Here is a 13673-nt window from a genome sequence, read left to right on the forward strand (position 1 = left end):
CTGACCTTGAGTTAAGAAAAAAGAGGGAGAAAAAAATTTCCTTCACGCTCTTCAAACTAGAGTTGGGCAAAGCGAGAAGAAGAGAAAAAATATATATATTCCTCCGACACTTTCCAGCTTTCAGGGATCACTTTTCCCAGGTCCCTGGCAAGAACTTGTTTTACTCTTAGAGTTTTTTCTGCCTGTATCATGCAACCAGAGCTTTTCATGTGAGGTCTGTTCGCAAGTGAAGGTCTTGAGAAAAAAGAAACAATAGATCCAAAAAAAATCTCACCCGTTTTTATGTTGCTTCTTAAAGTCGTGATTTCCCTCTGTAATATTCCACCTTTTCATTACTTTTTATTTGATTGTTTTTAACTATCTGAGGAAGAATCTGCACAGAAACTTTTCCTGATGAAGATAACTATGTCCTAAAATTATAAAGACAGTTGTTACAATAAGCCTGAAGAACCTGAATGGAACATGAATATTTTCCAACTCACCAAAGGAATGAGAAAAAGAGCCATTATAAGTAAAAGTGGAGATTATCAATGGCAAGTGAATAATTAGCACCTTAGTTACCTCAAGAGGCAGATTATAAGAAAAGGATATGGATAAATTGAAATAATTAAAAAATGTATAATCTTGAGAGAAAAGGGAGGCAAAGAAACTAATTAGACAAAAATGACTATAATTAGTACATATATATAAAACCCCATATAAATCAACATAAGTTTTGAATTGAGGTTTTATTTGGCTAAATTTTCATTGTTTTTAGTAAAGATTGTTTAAAAGTGTGGTAACACTCAAATCAATTTCTAATGAACTAAAAAAGTGAATTCTAAAATTCCAGATTTAGGCAATATGATGATCAGAATAAAGTACTTATAAAATTATTTATGAAATCTTTCTAAGAATCACTAATGATCCAAACACTCTCTTCATTGCTGCCTTCATGTCTTTATTCCTGAATGTATAGATGACTGGATTCAAAAAAGGAGTGAGAACTGCATCAGAAAGAGCAAGAAACTTATCCATTTGGGAACTGGGATGTGGCCAAGTATAGACAAACAAGGTTGGACCAAAGAAACAAGTTACAACAGTAATATGAGCTAACAAAGTGGAGAGGGCTTTGGATGAACCACCTGAGGAATGTTTCCAGTAAACAGGATGAAGATGTAGGAGATGAGGAGTATAAAGAAAGAACCAACACAGATAAACCCACTGTTGACAGTGACCATGAACTGCAACCTGTAAGTGTCGGTACAGGCCAGTCTGAGGAGCCGAGGAAGGTCACAGTAAAAGCTGTCCATTAGGACCACAGAAGAGTAAATTAACAATAAATGCTAGCTGGAACAGTGAGTGGCTGACACCAAGGGCCCAGGCAGCACCCAGGAACAAAATGCACATTCGTGGGCTCATGATACTCTGATAGTGGAGAGGCTTGCATATGGCCACGTATCTGTCAAAGGCCATGGCGATGAGCAACACCATCTCCACACCACCAATGACGTCGATGAAGAAGATCTGAGCAATGCAGCCTCCAAAGGAGATGGCTTTACGCTTTCTGAAGAGGTCATAGATCATCTTGGGTGAGGTGACAGAGCAGGCTCCTAAGTCAATGAAGGAGAGACTGGCCAACAGGAAGTACATGGGGGAGTGTAAGTGAGGATCAGTGGTCACAGAAAACACAATGAGGGTGTTCCCAGTCATGCTTGCCACATAGAGCACAGAGGAGAACACCAGGAGGAGAAGCTGGACCTCCCATGAATGAGTGAGTCCCAGAAACACAAACTCAGACACAACTGAGTGATTCCCTCCATCCATTGACCCAGCCAACAGGGCTGCTACTGAAATAATGAGAATGAAGGAAATGAGGAATAAATTGTGATTATTAGGGTAACAGTGATATTAGTTACAGGCATACCTCAGACATGTGGGTTCACTGCAAACCACTGCAGTAAAGTGAATACTGCAAAAAAGCAATTCATGTGAATTTTTTGGTTTCCTAGTACATATAAAAGTTATGTTAATAGGATATTGTAGTCTATTAAGTGTGCAATAGCATTTTGCCTAAAAAATGTACATACTTTAAAAATACTTTATTGCTAAAAAATGCTAACCATCATCTGAGTCTTCAGTGAGTCACAGTAGTAACATTGAAAATCACTGATTACAGACCACCATAAAAATATTACAATAGTGAAAAAGTTTGAAATATTGTGAGAATTACTAAAATGTGACACAGAGACACCAAGTGAGCAAATGCCGTTGGGAAAATGGTGCCAATAGACTTGCTCAATGGAGCGTTGCCACAAGCTTTCAAATTGTGAAAAACACAGTATCTGTGAAGCACAATGAAGTGAAGCACAATAAATGAGTTATGCCTGTATTAACTAAATACCAAAAAATGACCAATTAAATGTCAAAAGTAAACTGTATACTGGAATGAGATTGCTTATTGCTGCCATACTTTATGTGTTCCTTCTTCTTATTTTGGTGCTCATTTGAAAGGAGACAATAACAATAAAATATCTGAAAGAATGTTACCACACCATCATTTCTGCCTTGCTACATTTCACTCTCCTCAAGAGCCAATAAAAGTTCTCAATTATTTCATACAACTTTTATTGTTTATTGCTCCATTCTATAAATGGTCTGGGTTGGGTTTTTTTTTTTTTCCCAAATTCCTGTTAAGTTACAAACTCAAATCCATTGGAAAGACAAAAATTCCACATATAATAGCTACAATATAAGGCAATATAATATTCCATACAAACAGTAGAGAAAAGTATTTGTTGAATGTGTGAGGGGGAAAAAAAATGGGAATTCAAAGGAAGGATCAGTATGGAAAAACATAAATTGCATATATAATACAATATAAGGCAATATATAATATATGCCATACAAAGAGTAGAGAAAATTATTTGTTGAATGTGTGAGGAAAAAAAAATGGGAATTCAAAGGAAGGACCAGTATTATCTAGGGAAGTTGGGGATTTAGGAAGAAGATGGAATGTGATCTGTCCTTTTAAGTATGAATGCTAAACACCTTGATCTGTAATCTGTGGAGTCTTCTGCTATTAACCACAATGCTTTAACATTTTCATTTTTGTACTACTCAAACTTTATAACTAGGTGTGAAAGTTAAGTATATAGTTCCAGAATGAGAGGTTGGTTAATAATCCCTCCACACTCCAGCAGCCATGACTCTGATGCTCTCCTCTCTCCACCATCTTTTTGGATAGATCCCACATGCAGAGAAGACTTCCTCTCACCTCAAAATAGATAAGAACCACAACTAACCGTCTCTATACAGAGGCACCCCACCCTTCCCAACATACCTCGCTTTGGGATAGGAGGAAACTTTCTCTGCAAACCTACATCTGACATTCAACTTAATTTCATAAAGCTTGGCAAGAATCTGAGAGGTAGAAAGGAATAGGGAACAGGGAGAGCAGAAAGAAATACAAAAAGAGAGAAAGACACAAGGAAAGAAGAAATTAAAAGAGACAGGCACTATGATAATAGAAGGAAGAGAGAGAGAAAGAGCATACAAGGAGACAACGGGAAAGTTCAGAAGAGTTCAGATGAAAGTAAATAGATCCAACTCCCACCTCTAATCAAGTGATTCAGTCTGAAAAAGCAAACTCCTTAAGCAGCTGCAGGCTCAATTTCTGGGAATATCACACATGATAATGAACAGAAAGGATAACAACAGCTATCCTGATTTGAGATGCCGACGGTAGAGCTGTAGGTAGCTTGGGCTTTGAGGTCTATCAGGACTGTTCTTGAATCCAGACTCCACTACTCACTTCCTATGAGAGCATGGGAAAGTGTATTAACCTCTCTGAGCCTAGTTTCCTCATATGGAGAAGGAGATAACAATATCTCCCTTGCAGTGTGTGGTGGGAACTAGGTGATATGGTATCTGTACCATATACTTAATGAAGTACCTACCATAATAATTGGGGCACAGTAAGTGGAACCTAACATACAATAAGGACCAACTAGCTATATGTTCCTGTTCTAAATTCCAAGTATTAAAATAAAAAACAAACTTTAATTCTGAATCTATTAGTCTATATTTAAGTGGAGCTAGTATCAAGTTAGGTTTTCATGTCTATGCCAGTGTCCAGTAGCTTGAAAGCCTTCATTAGGAATATTTCCCAAGAACAATTTTACTCCTAAGTGGAGACACGGGGCTTATTTTGTGAGAAGTTTGTGCTCTGACCAGTAATAAGTCAGGCTGTACCATTTCCCCAATGCTCCTCTCCCTACCACCAAAATCACAGATAAATTCTCATAAAAACTATTTTGAAGACTTTTTTGACCACCTCAGATAACACTGGTCACTTGGATCTGCATGGGAGAGGGTGTGCTTCATGGAATTTCCAAAGGTTGTGCTCATCTAGTTAAAAATTTGCATAAACTTGCTTAAGAAGAAGAAACAAATCCACAAATACCTGCCTTTCAGGAAATTAGAATTTTGCTCCCAAACTACCACTTTTTCCAAGATCCACTTAGCATTCTTTATCCATAGCTGTTGGCAACCCTGTACAAGTGGGAAACACAAAGGAAGTTTATGCATGTCACACAATCGTTTTTGGATGCAGAGTGCAGTTCAGGCCAATGTAGTCCTAGTTCTGATTATTCCCATTCTACCATGCCTTCTAATTTAATTATTTTACTAATTAAAATGTATTTATGAATATCTAGTCTGTGTTAGTTGCTTAGAAAGAGAATGCCTATCTAACCTTTTAAGCAAATCTAACAGGCACAGTAAGATGAATGTTACAGAATCAATAATACCTGAGTAAAGTGAAGGAGAAAACTGCAGCTGTGGTGACCAGAGAAGACAAAGTGGAAAACGTAGCACAGAAAAGGGCTTTTATAAACAGTAAATATAATGATATATTAAGATAGTCGAGTCATTCCAAGCAGATGGTACAATGTGGGACAGGTAACGTCAAGGTACTCTGGGATACTAGTGAAGAATGTAGGTTACCTGGAGAACGGAAATTGTTTAAGAGAACAGTAGAGAGTAAGATGAGAAAGTTGAGACTAGTTTTACCTGACCTCAGGCTCTAACTTAGGATGATTGAGCATAGTAAATAAAGGGGAGCAAAGACCTAGCAGTAAGGAATCAATGATGAGACCAGAGCTTGAAGAAAATGACTGATTTGTCAGTGTGACAGACACACTGAAAGGAAGGGACACAGAAGGGAAGAATGCTAATTAAGAGACCACTGTAATAGAGTGGATCTGACTTGAGAAAATTCTAATCACATCACCAAGATCATGTCTATCTTTAGAACACAGACACCTTTGCTCTCTGATTGTTTTACTATTTCATCCCCCTTACCCACCTGTTTTGCCAAGGGAACTAAGAGATCAGCAGTGCTAAAGGCTCAAATATGATCCCTTCCAAGATCAACCAGATCCTATTCAGAATCACTGCAGACACAAATACCTCTGCATACAAAACGACCTCACAGTAACAGTGGAAGCTAATTACAGCCCCAGAGGGCAGTGACCAAGTGATGCTGCTGAGACTGAAATCACTTGGCCTGGGGAATTGTCACCTATGATCAGTTTGGTTTTCCCCATGTAGCCAAAGAAGCCATTAATGAAAGAAAATAAGAGGCTTGTAATTTTCTTAGGACAAAGAGAATTTCTGCCATATTGTAGAATTATTTTGAGTCTTTATTTCACAGTAACTGAATGTGCATTTTACAGCAAAATTTAAAGTAACCTTTTTCATTTTTAGTCATTTTATGACAATTTCAATAGTACGTATTCATCTTAAGGATGTGAAAAATACAGAAAAGTATTTTTAAAACCTTGAGGACAGAATTTTTGAGCATTCTTTTAAAAAATAATATATTAAAGTGATTTTAGAAATCAGTCCTTTTGCATATTGTTTTATTGAGTCCACAGAACAGCTTGACAGAGTACTGTTTTCACTGCACAACTTGAACCTATGTATTAAACCAAATTATTAATCTAATAAAGTTTAGTTTCATCATTGAACCCAGAACTAAAAAATTCTTGTTCTTCTCTACAGCATACACAAATTGTGTCACAGTCCAGACTAGAGGTACAATGTTGCTCATTTATTTTATGAGGCAAAATCAAAATAACAGGCAAGAGCAATAACCACAACAAAGACAATTAGCTGCCACACCACTTTTGAAAATACAGAATTCTAGGTTATAAGGGGAAAAAAGAAGTTTCTTCTCTTCTTTCTAAGCCAAAGTAATAAGGATCTAATCAAACCCCTACCTCACTCATAACCTTTCTCTCCTACACTCAAGAACCACTCCGGTTTTTCCCTCTCTCTTCTACATCATCCACATTTTCCTCTCTATTGTATCAGTCCCCACAGCTTTCACTATGTGCTACAGCTCCTGTCTTACTAAAACATTCCAGTCCAATTTTACTTTGTGCTATCACTCCATTTCTCTAAAGACCTGGACAGCAAAATTCTTCAAAAAAAGTTACTTCTGTTCTCTGTCCAATTCCCGTCCTCGTGTTTTCTCTCAAATTCACTTCAATCAAAAACTTTCCCTAATACCCCCATTAATATTTGTCTTTCAGCTCACTCATGATCTCCACATCTAAATCTAATCATCAATTCTTAGTCCCTATTTTCTAGCTCAGTTTTTAACTCCAGTCTTCATACACATTTTCTTCACTTGACTTTCTAGGCATCACACATTCCTGGCTTTTCTTCTATATCACTGGTGGCTCCTTCTTAGTCTTAATTATTATTCACTTTCTCTCTAACCTCTTAATGTTTGAGGATACCAGGGCTCATGTTTTTAACTTCATGTCTTTTCTATATATATTCACAGTTTCAATTATCTCATCTAGTACCACATCTTTGAAATAACATCTCTGCGTCAATCTCTTGCTCAAGATTTCTACCATATATATCAGACTTGTTTATCCAAATACCTAATTTACATTTTCACTTGTACATCCTATAAACATCTTAGATGTAATGTGTACAAAACTGAGCTTCTGTTCTTACCTACTCCTTCATCTTACGTGATGACAAATTCATCTTTCAAGTTGCTTAAGTGAAAAAACAAAACAAAACAAAACAAAAAACTTGGAGTCATTTCCCTTACATCCAATATCCCATCAAGTGGAAAATCCTATTATCCAGCTCTTCAAAATCTTGCCACTGACATTTTATCATCTGCATTTCTACCCAAGTCACCATCTCTCTCTTCTCTTAATTTCCACAGTAGTCTACTAACTTACCACTGCTTGCGATAAGTTAGTACTATGCACCACCCTTCCTAAGACTGTTCTCAGGAGGACAACCATATATAAAAATACTTTTAAATGTAAGTGATACCACCTCTCTTCTCAGAAATTCCAGTGGTCCCCCCTCCTTCCTCAGAGTAAAAGCCAAATTCTTTACAATGGTCTACAGAATCCTACGTGAGTTGGCCCCCCTTTACCTCCTTGAATACTCTCCTACTATTCTCTCACTTTTTTTATACTGACAGTCACACTAGGCTTCCTGATGTTTCTTGAAAACATCAGCCTTTGTATTGGCTATACTCCTGTCTGGATGCCCTTCCCCCTGATCTCTGCATTGCTAACTCACTCACCTATATCAAGCCTTTGCTCAATGACACTTTCTCCTAATGATGCCTACCCTGACCACCCTACGTAGAAGTATAACACACTCTTCCAAGTCTGGTGTTTTGGATCCACCTTAACCTACTCTACTGCACTTACTTCTTTTTAACTTGCTATGAAACTTGCTTGTTTTTTAAAATTACTTACTGTCTGGATAGCTCTATTAGAATAAAAGCTTCGCAATGGTACAAATTGTTATTTTATTTATTGATGCATCACAAAAGCCTACCATAATGCCTGGCATTCAGTAGGCACTAGATATTTGCTGCATGAGTGACAAGTTGAGAGAGAGAGAAAATGGAAGGGGGAGAGGGAAAAAGAATCACTGTTGGGTGTCTTGCTCTCATGACTGGATAGATGACAGTAGAGAAGGACAACATTTTCAGTGATGATCATGATTCCTGTTTTGAATCTGTTCAGACAAGGGACATATGAGGCATCCAAGAGGAAATATCAGAAGATACATTGCATATAGGTCTGAATCTCAGAAGCAACAAAGACTATATTTTATATAATAATGTAGGATAAATTATTATAAATCAGAAGGAAATAATTATACATTAAAGGGTTCTGAGAAAATTAATAAGCAAATGTGAAATTTTAGATGTTCTTATTATTTGCACCAAAAAAGAAATTCAGGTGGATAAAGTATTTCATAAATACATATTTGTGAATATTCATTAAGTATTGGAATGGAAAAGGACTTCCTAAGAATAAAACTATGAAGTCACAACTTAAAAGCTCCATGGAGTTGGAATCACAAAAAGTACAACTTTAATGTTGCATAATAGAATAAGTAAAATTAAAAGGAAAACAACAAATTGTGGGAAGCATTTTGAACATAAATATGATAATAAATAAGTTAGTGTCTTTAACATGTATGTGGGACTGCTAAATCAGTATGAGGATGGGGAGGACGGGGAGGAAGAACACCACAGCAATGGTTATTAATTTCTATTTTAAATAAGAAAAAACATAAGTGACAATTTTTTTGCCTACCCTGGATCACTTTTCCCCTTCCACTGATGGCTGTAACCCACCTTCTCCACTTGGGAAATGTTCCTTCTCAAATTCATGTAGTTCTCTGGAGGCTGTCTACCAGATAACCTTGGCCCCTGCCACTAGGGCAGGCACATGTCCAGACCTGGCCCATGAGAGACCAGGCATGGAGCTCAGGCAATGCCAATTAAGATCCTTTCATTGTGTTTTAATACGGATGCTAGGAAAGAAAACCTCTCCCTTTTCTACTGAATTATTTGCAGCCTCTCCTCTCTCCACACATCATACATAAAAGAGTCCGTGTGCAAAAGAAGAAAATTTGACCAATGTACAGAGATAAACAGAGTCAACAGATAGAGCAGAAGGAGAATATCAAAGAGAGAACGGAGCAAGAGAAAGGGAGTGAATGACAGAGCGCAATTTAAGTGTGAAAGTGACTCCCCATGGTTCATGAGACTGGCTCCCCTACTGGACATCCCAATAACCTGAATCAATAACTTTCTTTTTTAAAATATTGGTTTTTATTTTTAATTGTGGTTTTAAAAAAACATAACCTTTACCATTTTAACCATTTTTAAGTGTACACTTGAATAGTGGTAAGTATTTCATAGTGTTGTACAAAAAAACTCTAGATTTTTTTCTCTTGCAAAACTAAAGTTCTACATTTCTTTTTTGTTTTAGTTATTTTAAACATGTTTTTACTGGATTTTGACCCATGTAATTCAATGATTTCATATTAACAACATGTGAAAAGTTTTAAGTATACAAAAATCAGATATTTAAAATAATACCCTTTTTGTCACACAAATTGATAAATATTTTAAATAAATGATCATAATTAGTGTTTGGAAGGGGTACTGCAATGAGCATATTTCTCAGAAGGTATAAATCTTTTGGGAGAAATGATAATATTAATTAAGTATTTAAAATACTATTATACCTTATTAGTTTCAAATATACCAGTCTATAAAAGAAGTCATCTGAAATACAAGCAGAGGTATATGAAAGAATTTTCAAGGCAGAGCAAAAAATTTAAGACAATTTTAGTTGAATAGAGGAATAACAAATACATTTATGATATATTCATATAATACTATGCATCTAAAATTACTTTGTATTATAATATTTAACAATGTAAGAGAATTCTCAGAATATAATATTCTGAAAAAAGCAGGATAAACATGAAGAAACCATAATACCCCAATTTTGTAAATATATACTTATATTGAGGCATAGAAAAACACTAGAAATAAATATACCAAAACATTACTAAAAATTATATCAAGAGGTGATTTTATGGGTGATTTCTACTTATATCTCTAATTTCCATATAAATTTAAATAATGAGCATATTTTTATTGAAGAAAAAAATCATATTTTCTTAAAGAAATAATAAAATAGCAGGTATTTCACATCAGAAGTAATTGAAATGATAGTGTCCATAGAATAAGAGCTGTATTTCTCAATACCTTTTTGATTGTACATGACAGAACCACAACTTAAACAACTTAGGCAAGAGGATGAGTATATTGGCTCATTTATTAGCTTAGCTAGTGATCAAATAGAGTGCAGGCCAAGAATGAAGCTAAAAGCCCAAGAGAGCTAGAACCAAGAACTTAAATACCACCAGGCCTCGGTCTTTAAATCCTGTATCTTCATCTCTCACATATCTTTTTAAAATTTTCCCAGATTCAATTTCTGCCAGCAAGAAATATGATTGCCAGCAGTTTCTAAATATCATAGCTCCAAAGGGAGCAAGGCTTGCTTTCTCTCTATTCTCAATTCTAACATCCTGGGGAAAAGCTTAGATTTGGCCCATGTTGGTCAGAAACTCATACTTGCACTATTCAACTGTGGCCAGGAGATAGGTCACTATGACTTGGTTCAGAAGCCCAACCTTTGACAAAACAGCGGTGGTCAGAGGTGGGATCTACATGTCTTCTTATAATCATACCACATTTGTACTGCAAGAGAAAGAGGAAGGAGGTTGCTGATTTGGGCAAACAACAGAGTAGATGTACACTAAAAAGCAGTTATTTCTTTAGGAAAAAAAAGAATGACCTCAGTGAAGTTTTAAATTAGATGATACAGAAACTCTTCATTCACTACTCAGCTTGGGACTCTATCTTGTCATGGTTATAGACCTGACACAAAGGCCAATAGAGAAAAGATTGGGAGAGCAGGCATTTCTTTAAATCAACACACACAAACAGTGAGGAGTATGGGAATCCCTGCTAGATCTACTGAACATTATTTAGTCAACAGGAGAGAAAACCCAGTGAAACTTTCATTTTAGAAATACCACTTCCAAACAAATTATAGGGCGGCTGAGTATAAATGCTAGCTGATAAATATTGATTTTCTAAGTGTTCAAAAAAGGACTCAAAAAAATGAATAAATAATATAAGTGCAATGGAAATCAAAAGAAAAAGCAAATAAATTATCAAGTGAGATCAATTATGAGGTAAATAAAGACCATGTATAGGACAATAGGAATACTGGTAAACTGGTTAAATGTATGGAGTATGCATAAGGATGTGTAAGGTTGAAAGTCACTTGCACTACATCTTTGAGAATGGACCTTGATTATTCTTTGTTGAAATAGGTATGAATTTAAATTTCTAAATTTGTTGATGCAAATACCTCATTCCTATAAAACAGAATATAGTCATATACAAAAAAAAACCCTCCCAAACTAAAATTTAGCTTGCAATGACTCAAATCACTCAAATGCAACAAGAATAGTTATGCCAGCAGAAGGAAAAGAAGAACCTGGCTAGTTACATATGGAAATAAGAATATTTCTGTAAGAGCACAGGGGTTAGACAGTCTGGGATACAGTAAAAACAAATGTCAAAAGTTAAGACTTATGATGACCAGCCAGCACTGTCCAGATAAAGGGTGGACTGTCCTAAGTATCTTATTTTTCCAATTGTGATGACAGTCATATCCTAGTGTGGAGATATAGGCATTAGTTATCAAAATCTGATATGATTAAATACTTGAATAATTCAGCTAATTCCTATTGCCCTGATTCCCTGCTCATTATTGTTCATATCATTGCTTGACCTCCCAGAAATTTCCCTGTAGTGAAAGAACAAGTTACACTTACGTTATGTATATACTTCCATCTAGAATTAATCAATTTGCATTCCCTATATAACTCATGGTGACACTGAAAAGACTGAATTTCGAAGTCTAGACCAAAGTAAATTCATCAAGGTAATGATTCCTGAGACATAAGCTTTCACCAGAAGAAACGTTTTACCACACCACATGCTTCCTTCAACCATAGGCAGCAACCCAATTTCCAGTTAAGACTTTTTAAAGAACCATATTATTTTAATCTGGGACACCTAAATGTTAATGTGGTACTTGGAAACTTCTGACATTGAAATAATAGAAATTTAACGTTACTCCAAGTTTATAAGAAACTTCATAAAACTTCTATCATTTAAGAAATCCTTCTATAAATAATAAATTGACTGAATACTTTTCTCATTGCCACTTTCATTTCTTTGTTCCTGAATGTATAGATGATTGAATTTAAAAAGGGAGTGAGAACTGCATCAAAGACAGCAAGGAATTTGTCTAGGTGTGATGTGGAGTAAGGCCAGATATAAACAAAGATGCAAGGACCGAAGAACAAAACCACCACCATGACATGAGTTGACAAAGTGGAGAGGACCTTAGATGAACTACCTGAAGAGTGTTTCTGAACAGTGATGAGGATAAAAAACGTAGGAGACAATCAATATGAAGAATGACCCCAGAGATATAAACCCACTGTTGACTGTGACCATGAACTCTAGCCTGTAGGTATCTGTGCAGGCAAGTCTGATGAACCAAGGAAAGTCACAGTAAAAGCTGTCTAATATATTAGGGCCACAGAATGGCAATTTAATAACAAAAACCAGCTGAATCACAGAGTGAATCAAGCCAATTATCCATGCAGCAACCAGAAGCAGAATACACATTTTTTGGCTCATAATAGTCAAATAGTGAAGAGGCTTACATATGGCAACGTATCTGTCAAAGGCCATGGCGATGAGCAGCACCATCTCCACACCAGCAATGACATGGATGAAGAAGATCTGAGTGATGCAGCCACCAAAGGAGATGACTTCACGCTTTTTGAAAAGGTCAGAAACCATCTTGGGAGAAGTGACAGAAGAAACTCCCAGGTCAATGAAGGAGAGGTTGGCCAACAGAAAGTACATGGGGGAGTGTAAGTGAGGGTCAGAAATCACAGTGAGAATAATGAGGGAGTTTCCCATCATGCTTGCCACACAAAAAATGGAGGCAAACAAAAAGAGAAGTTGGCTTTCCCAGAAACTGGTGAGTCCCAGGAACACGAACTCTGTCACCATGGAGTGATTTGCTCCATCCATTGCTTTTTTTCAGCTGGAATGTATTACAGATAAAGAAAATTAAGAGAAACTAAAATAAATGTTAATAATGTTCTATATTATAATGATTAATTATATAAGGATCATTACACTGTGAAGACTACATACTCCCTCAATTCCTTCTCAGGGCCTTATCATCACTAAAGAAGCACCTTACCTGTGGTCACCTAAAGCAGTAGAGTCATTTCCACATGCAATATTCCTACATCCACAGCCTTCAGGACTATTTACTTATAAACAAGAGAATGGAACAAATATGAGAACATAGTAGTGTGCATGGCAAGGACTGGGAGGGGCAGGGAAGGTGGTATAGCGCATCACATAGAGAAGAAGAAAGAAGAGGTGGAGATGGCATGTGCCAGAACAGTCTTGTTTTTTTATATTGTTCATAAAACAATTCTTCAGCCAATCAAATTGTATCATTTCTTAACCTTACCTCATCTCAGGCACATAATGTCTTTTGTAGTACATCTTATACCACTACCTACAATCACATTTGCAATTCACACAAAGCCCACAGAGTAGAGGTGAGCATAACAGAACCAGGCATAGGGCATAGGGGTGACTCTAGATTGTGTCAGGCCCAAGGAAAGGGTAGAATAGATATTCATGGCACAGGGTATCTGCA

General features: G+C 36.3%; 1 protein-coding gene and 1 pseudogene across 1 annotated transcript; both read right to left on the bottom strand.

The window, feature by feature from the left end:
- Positions 1–876: 876 nt before the first annotated feature.
- Positions 877–1815, bottom strand: LOC141577814 (olfactory receptor 4F3/4F16/4F29-like; annotated as a pseudogene).
- Positions 1816–12090: 10275 nt separating this feature from the next.
- Positions 12091–13027, bottom strand: LOC105076847 (olfactory receptor 4F3/4F16/4F29-like). The gene is given in 2 exon segments (XM_010965076.2): positions 12091–12372; positions 12374–13027. Coding segments are annotated over 2 exon segments (936 nt in total).
- Positions 13028–13673: the final 646 nt, after the last annotated feature.

Source organism: Camelus bactrianus, chromosome 6, assembly GCF_048773025.1.
Source record: "Camelus bactrianus isolate YW-2024 breed Bactrian camel chromosome 6, ASM4877302v1, whole genome shotgun sequence".
NCBI lineage: Eukaryota > Metazoa > Chordata > Mammalia > Artiodactyla > Camelidae > Camelus > Camelus bactrianus.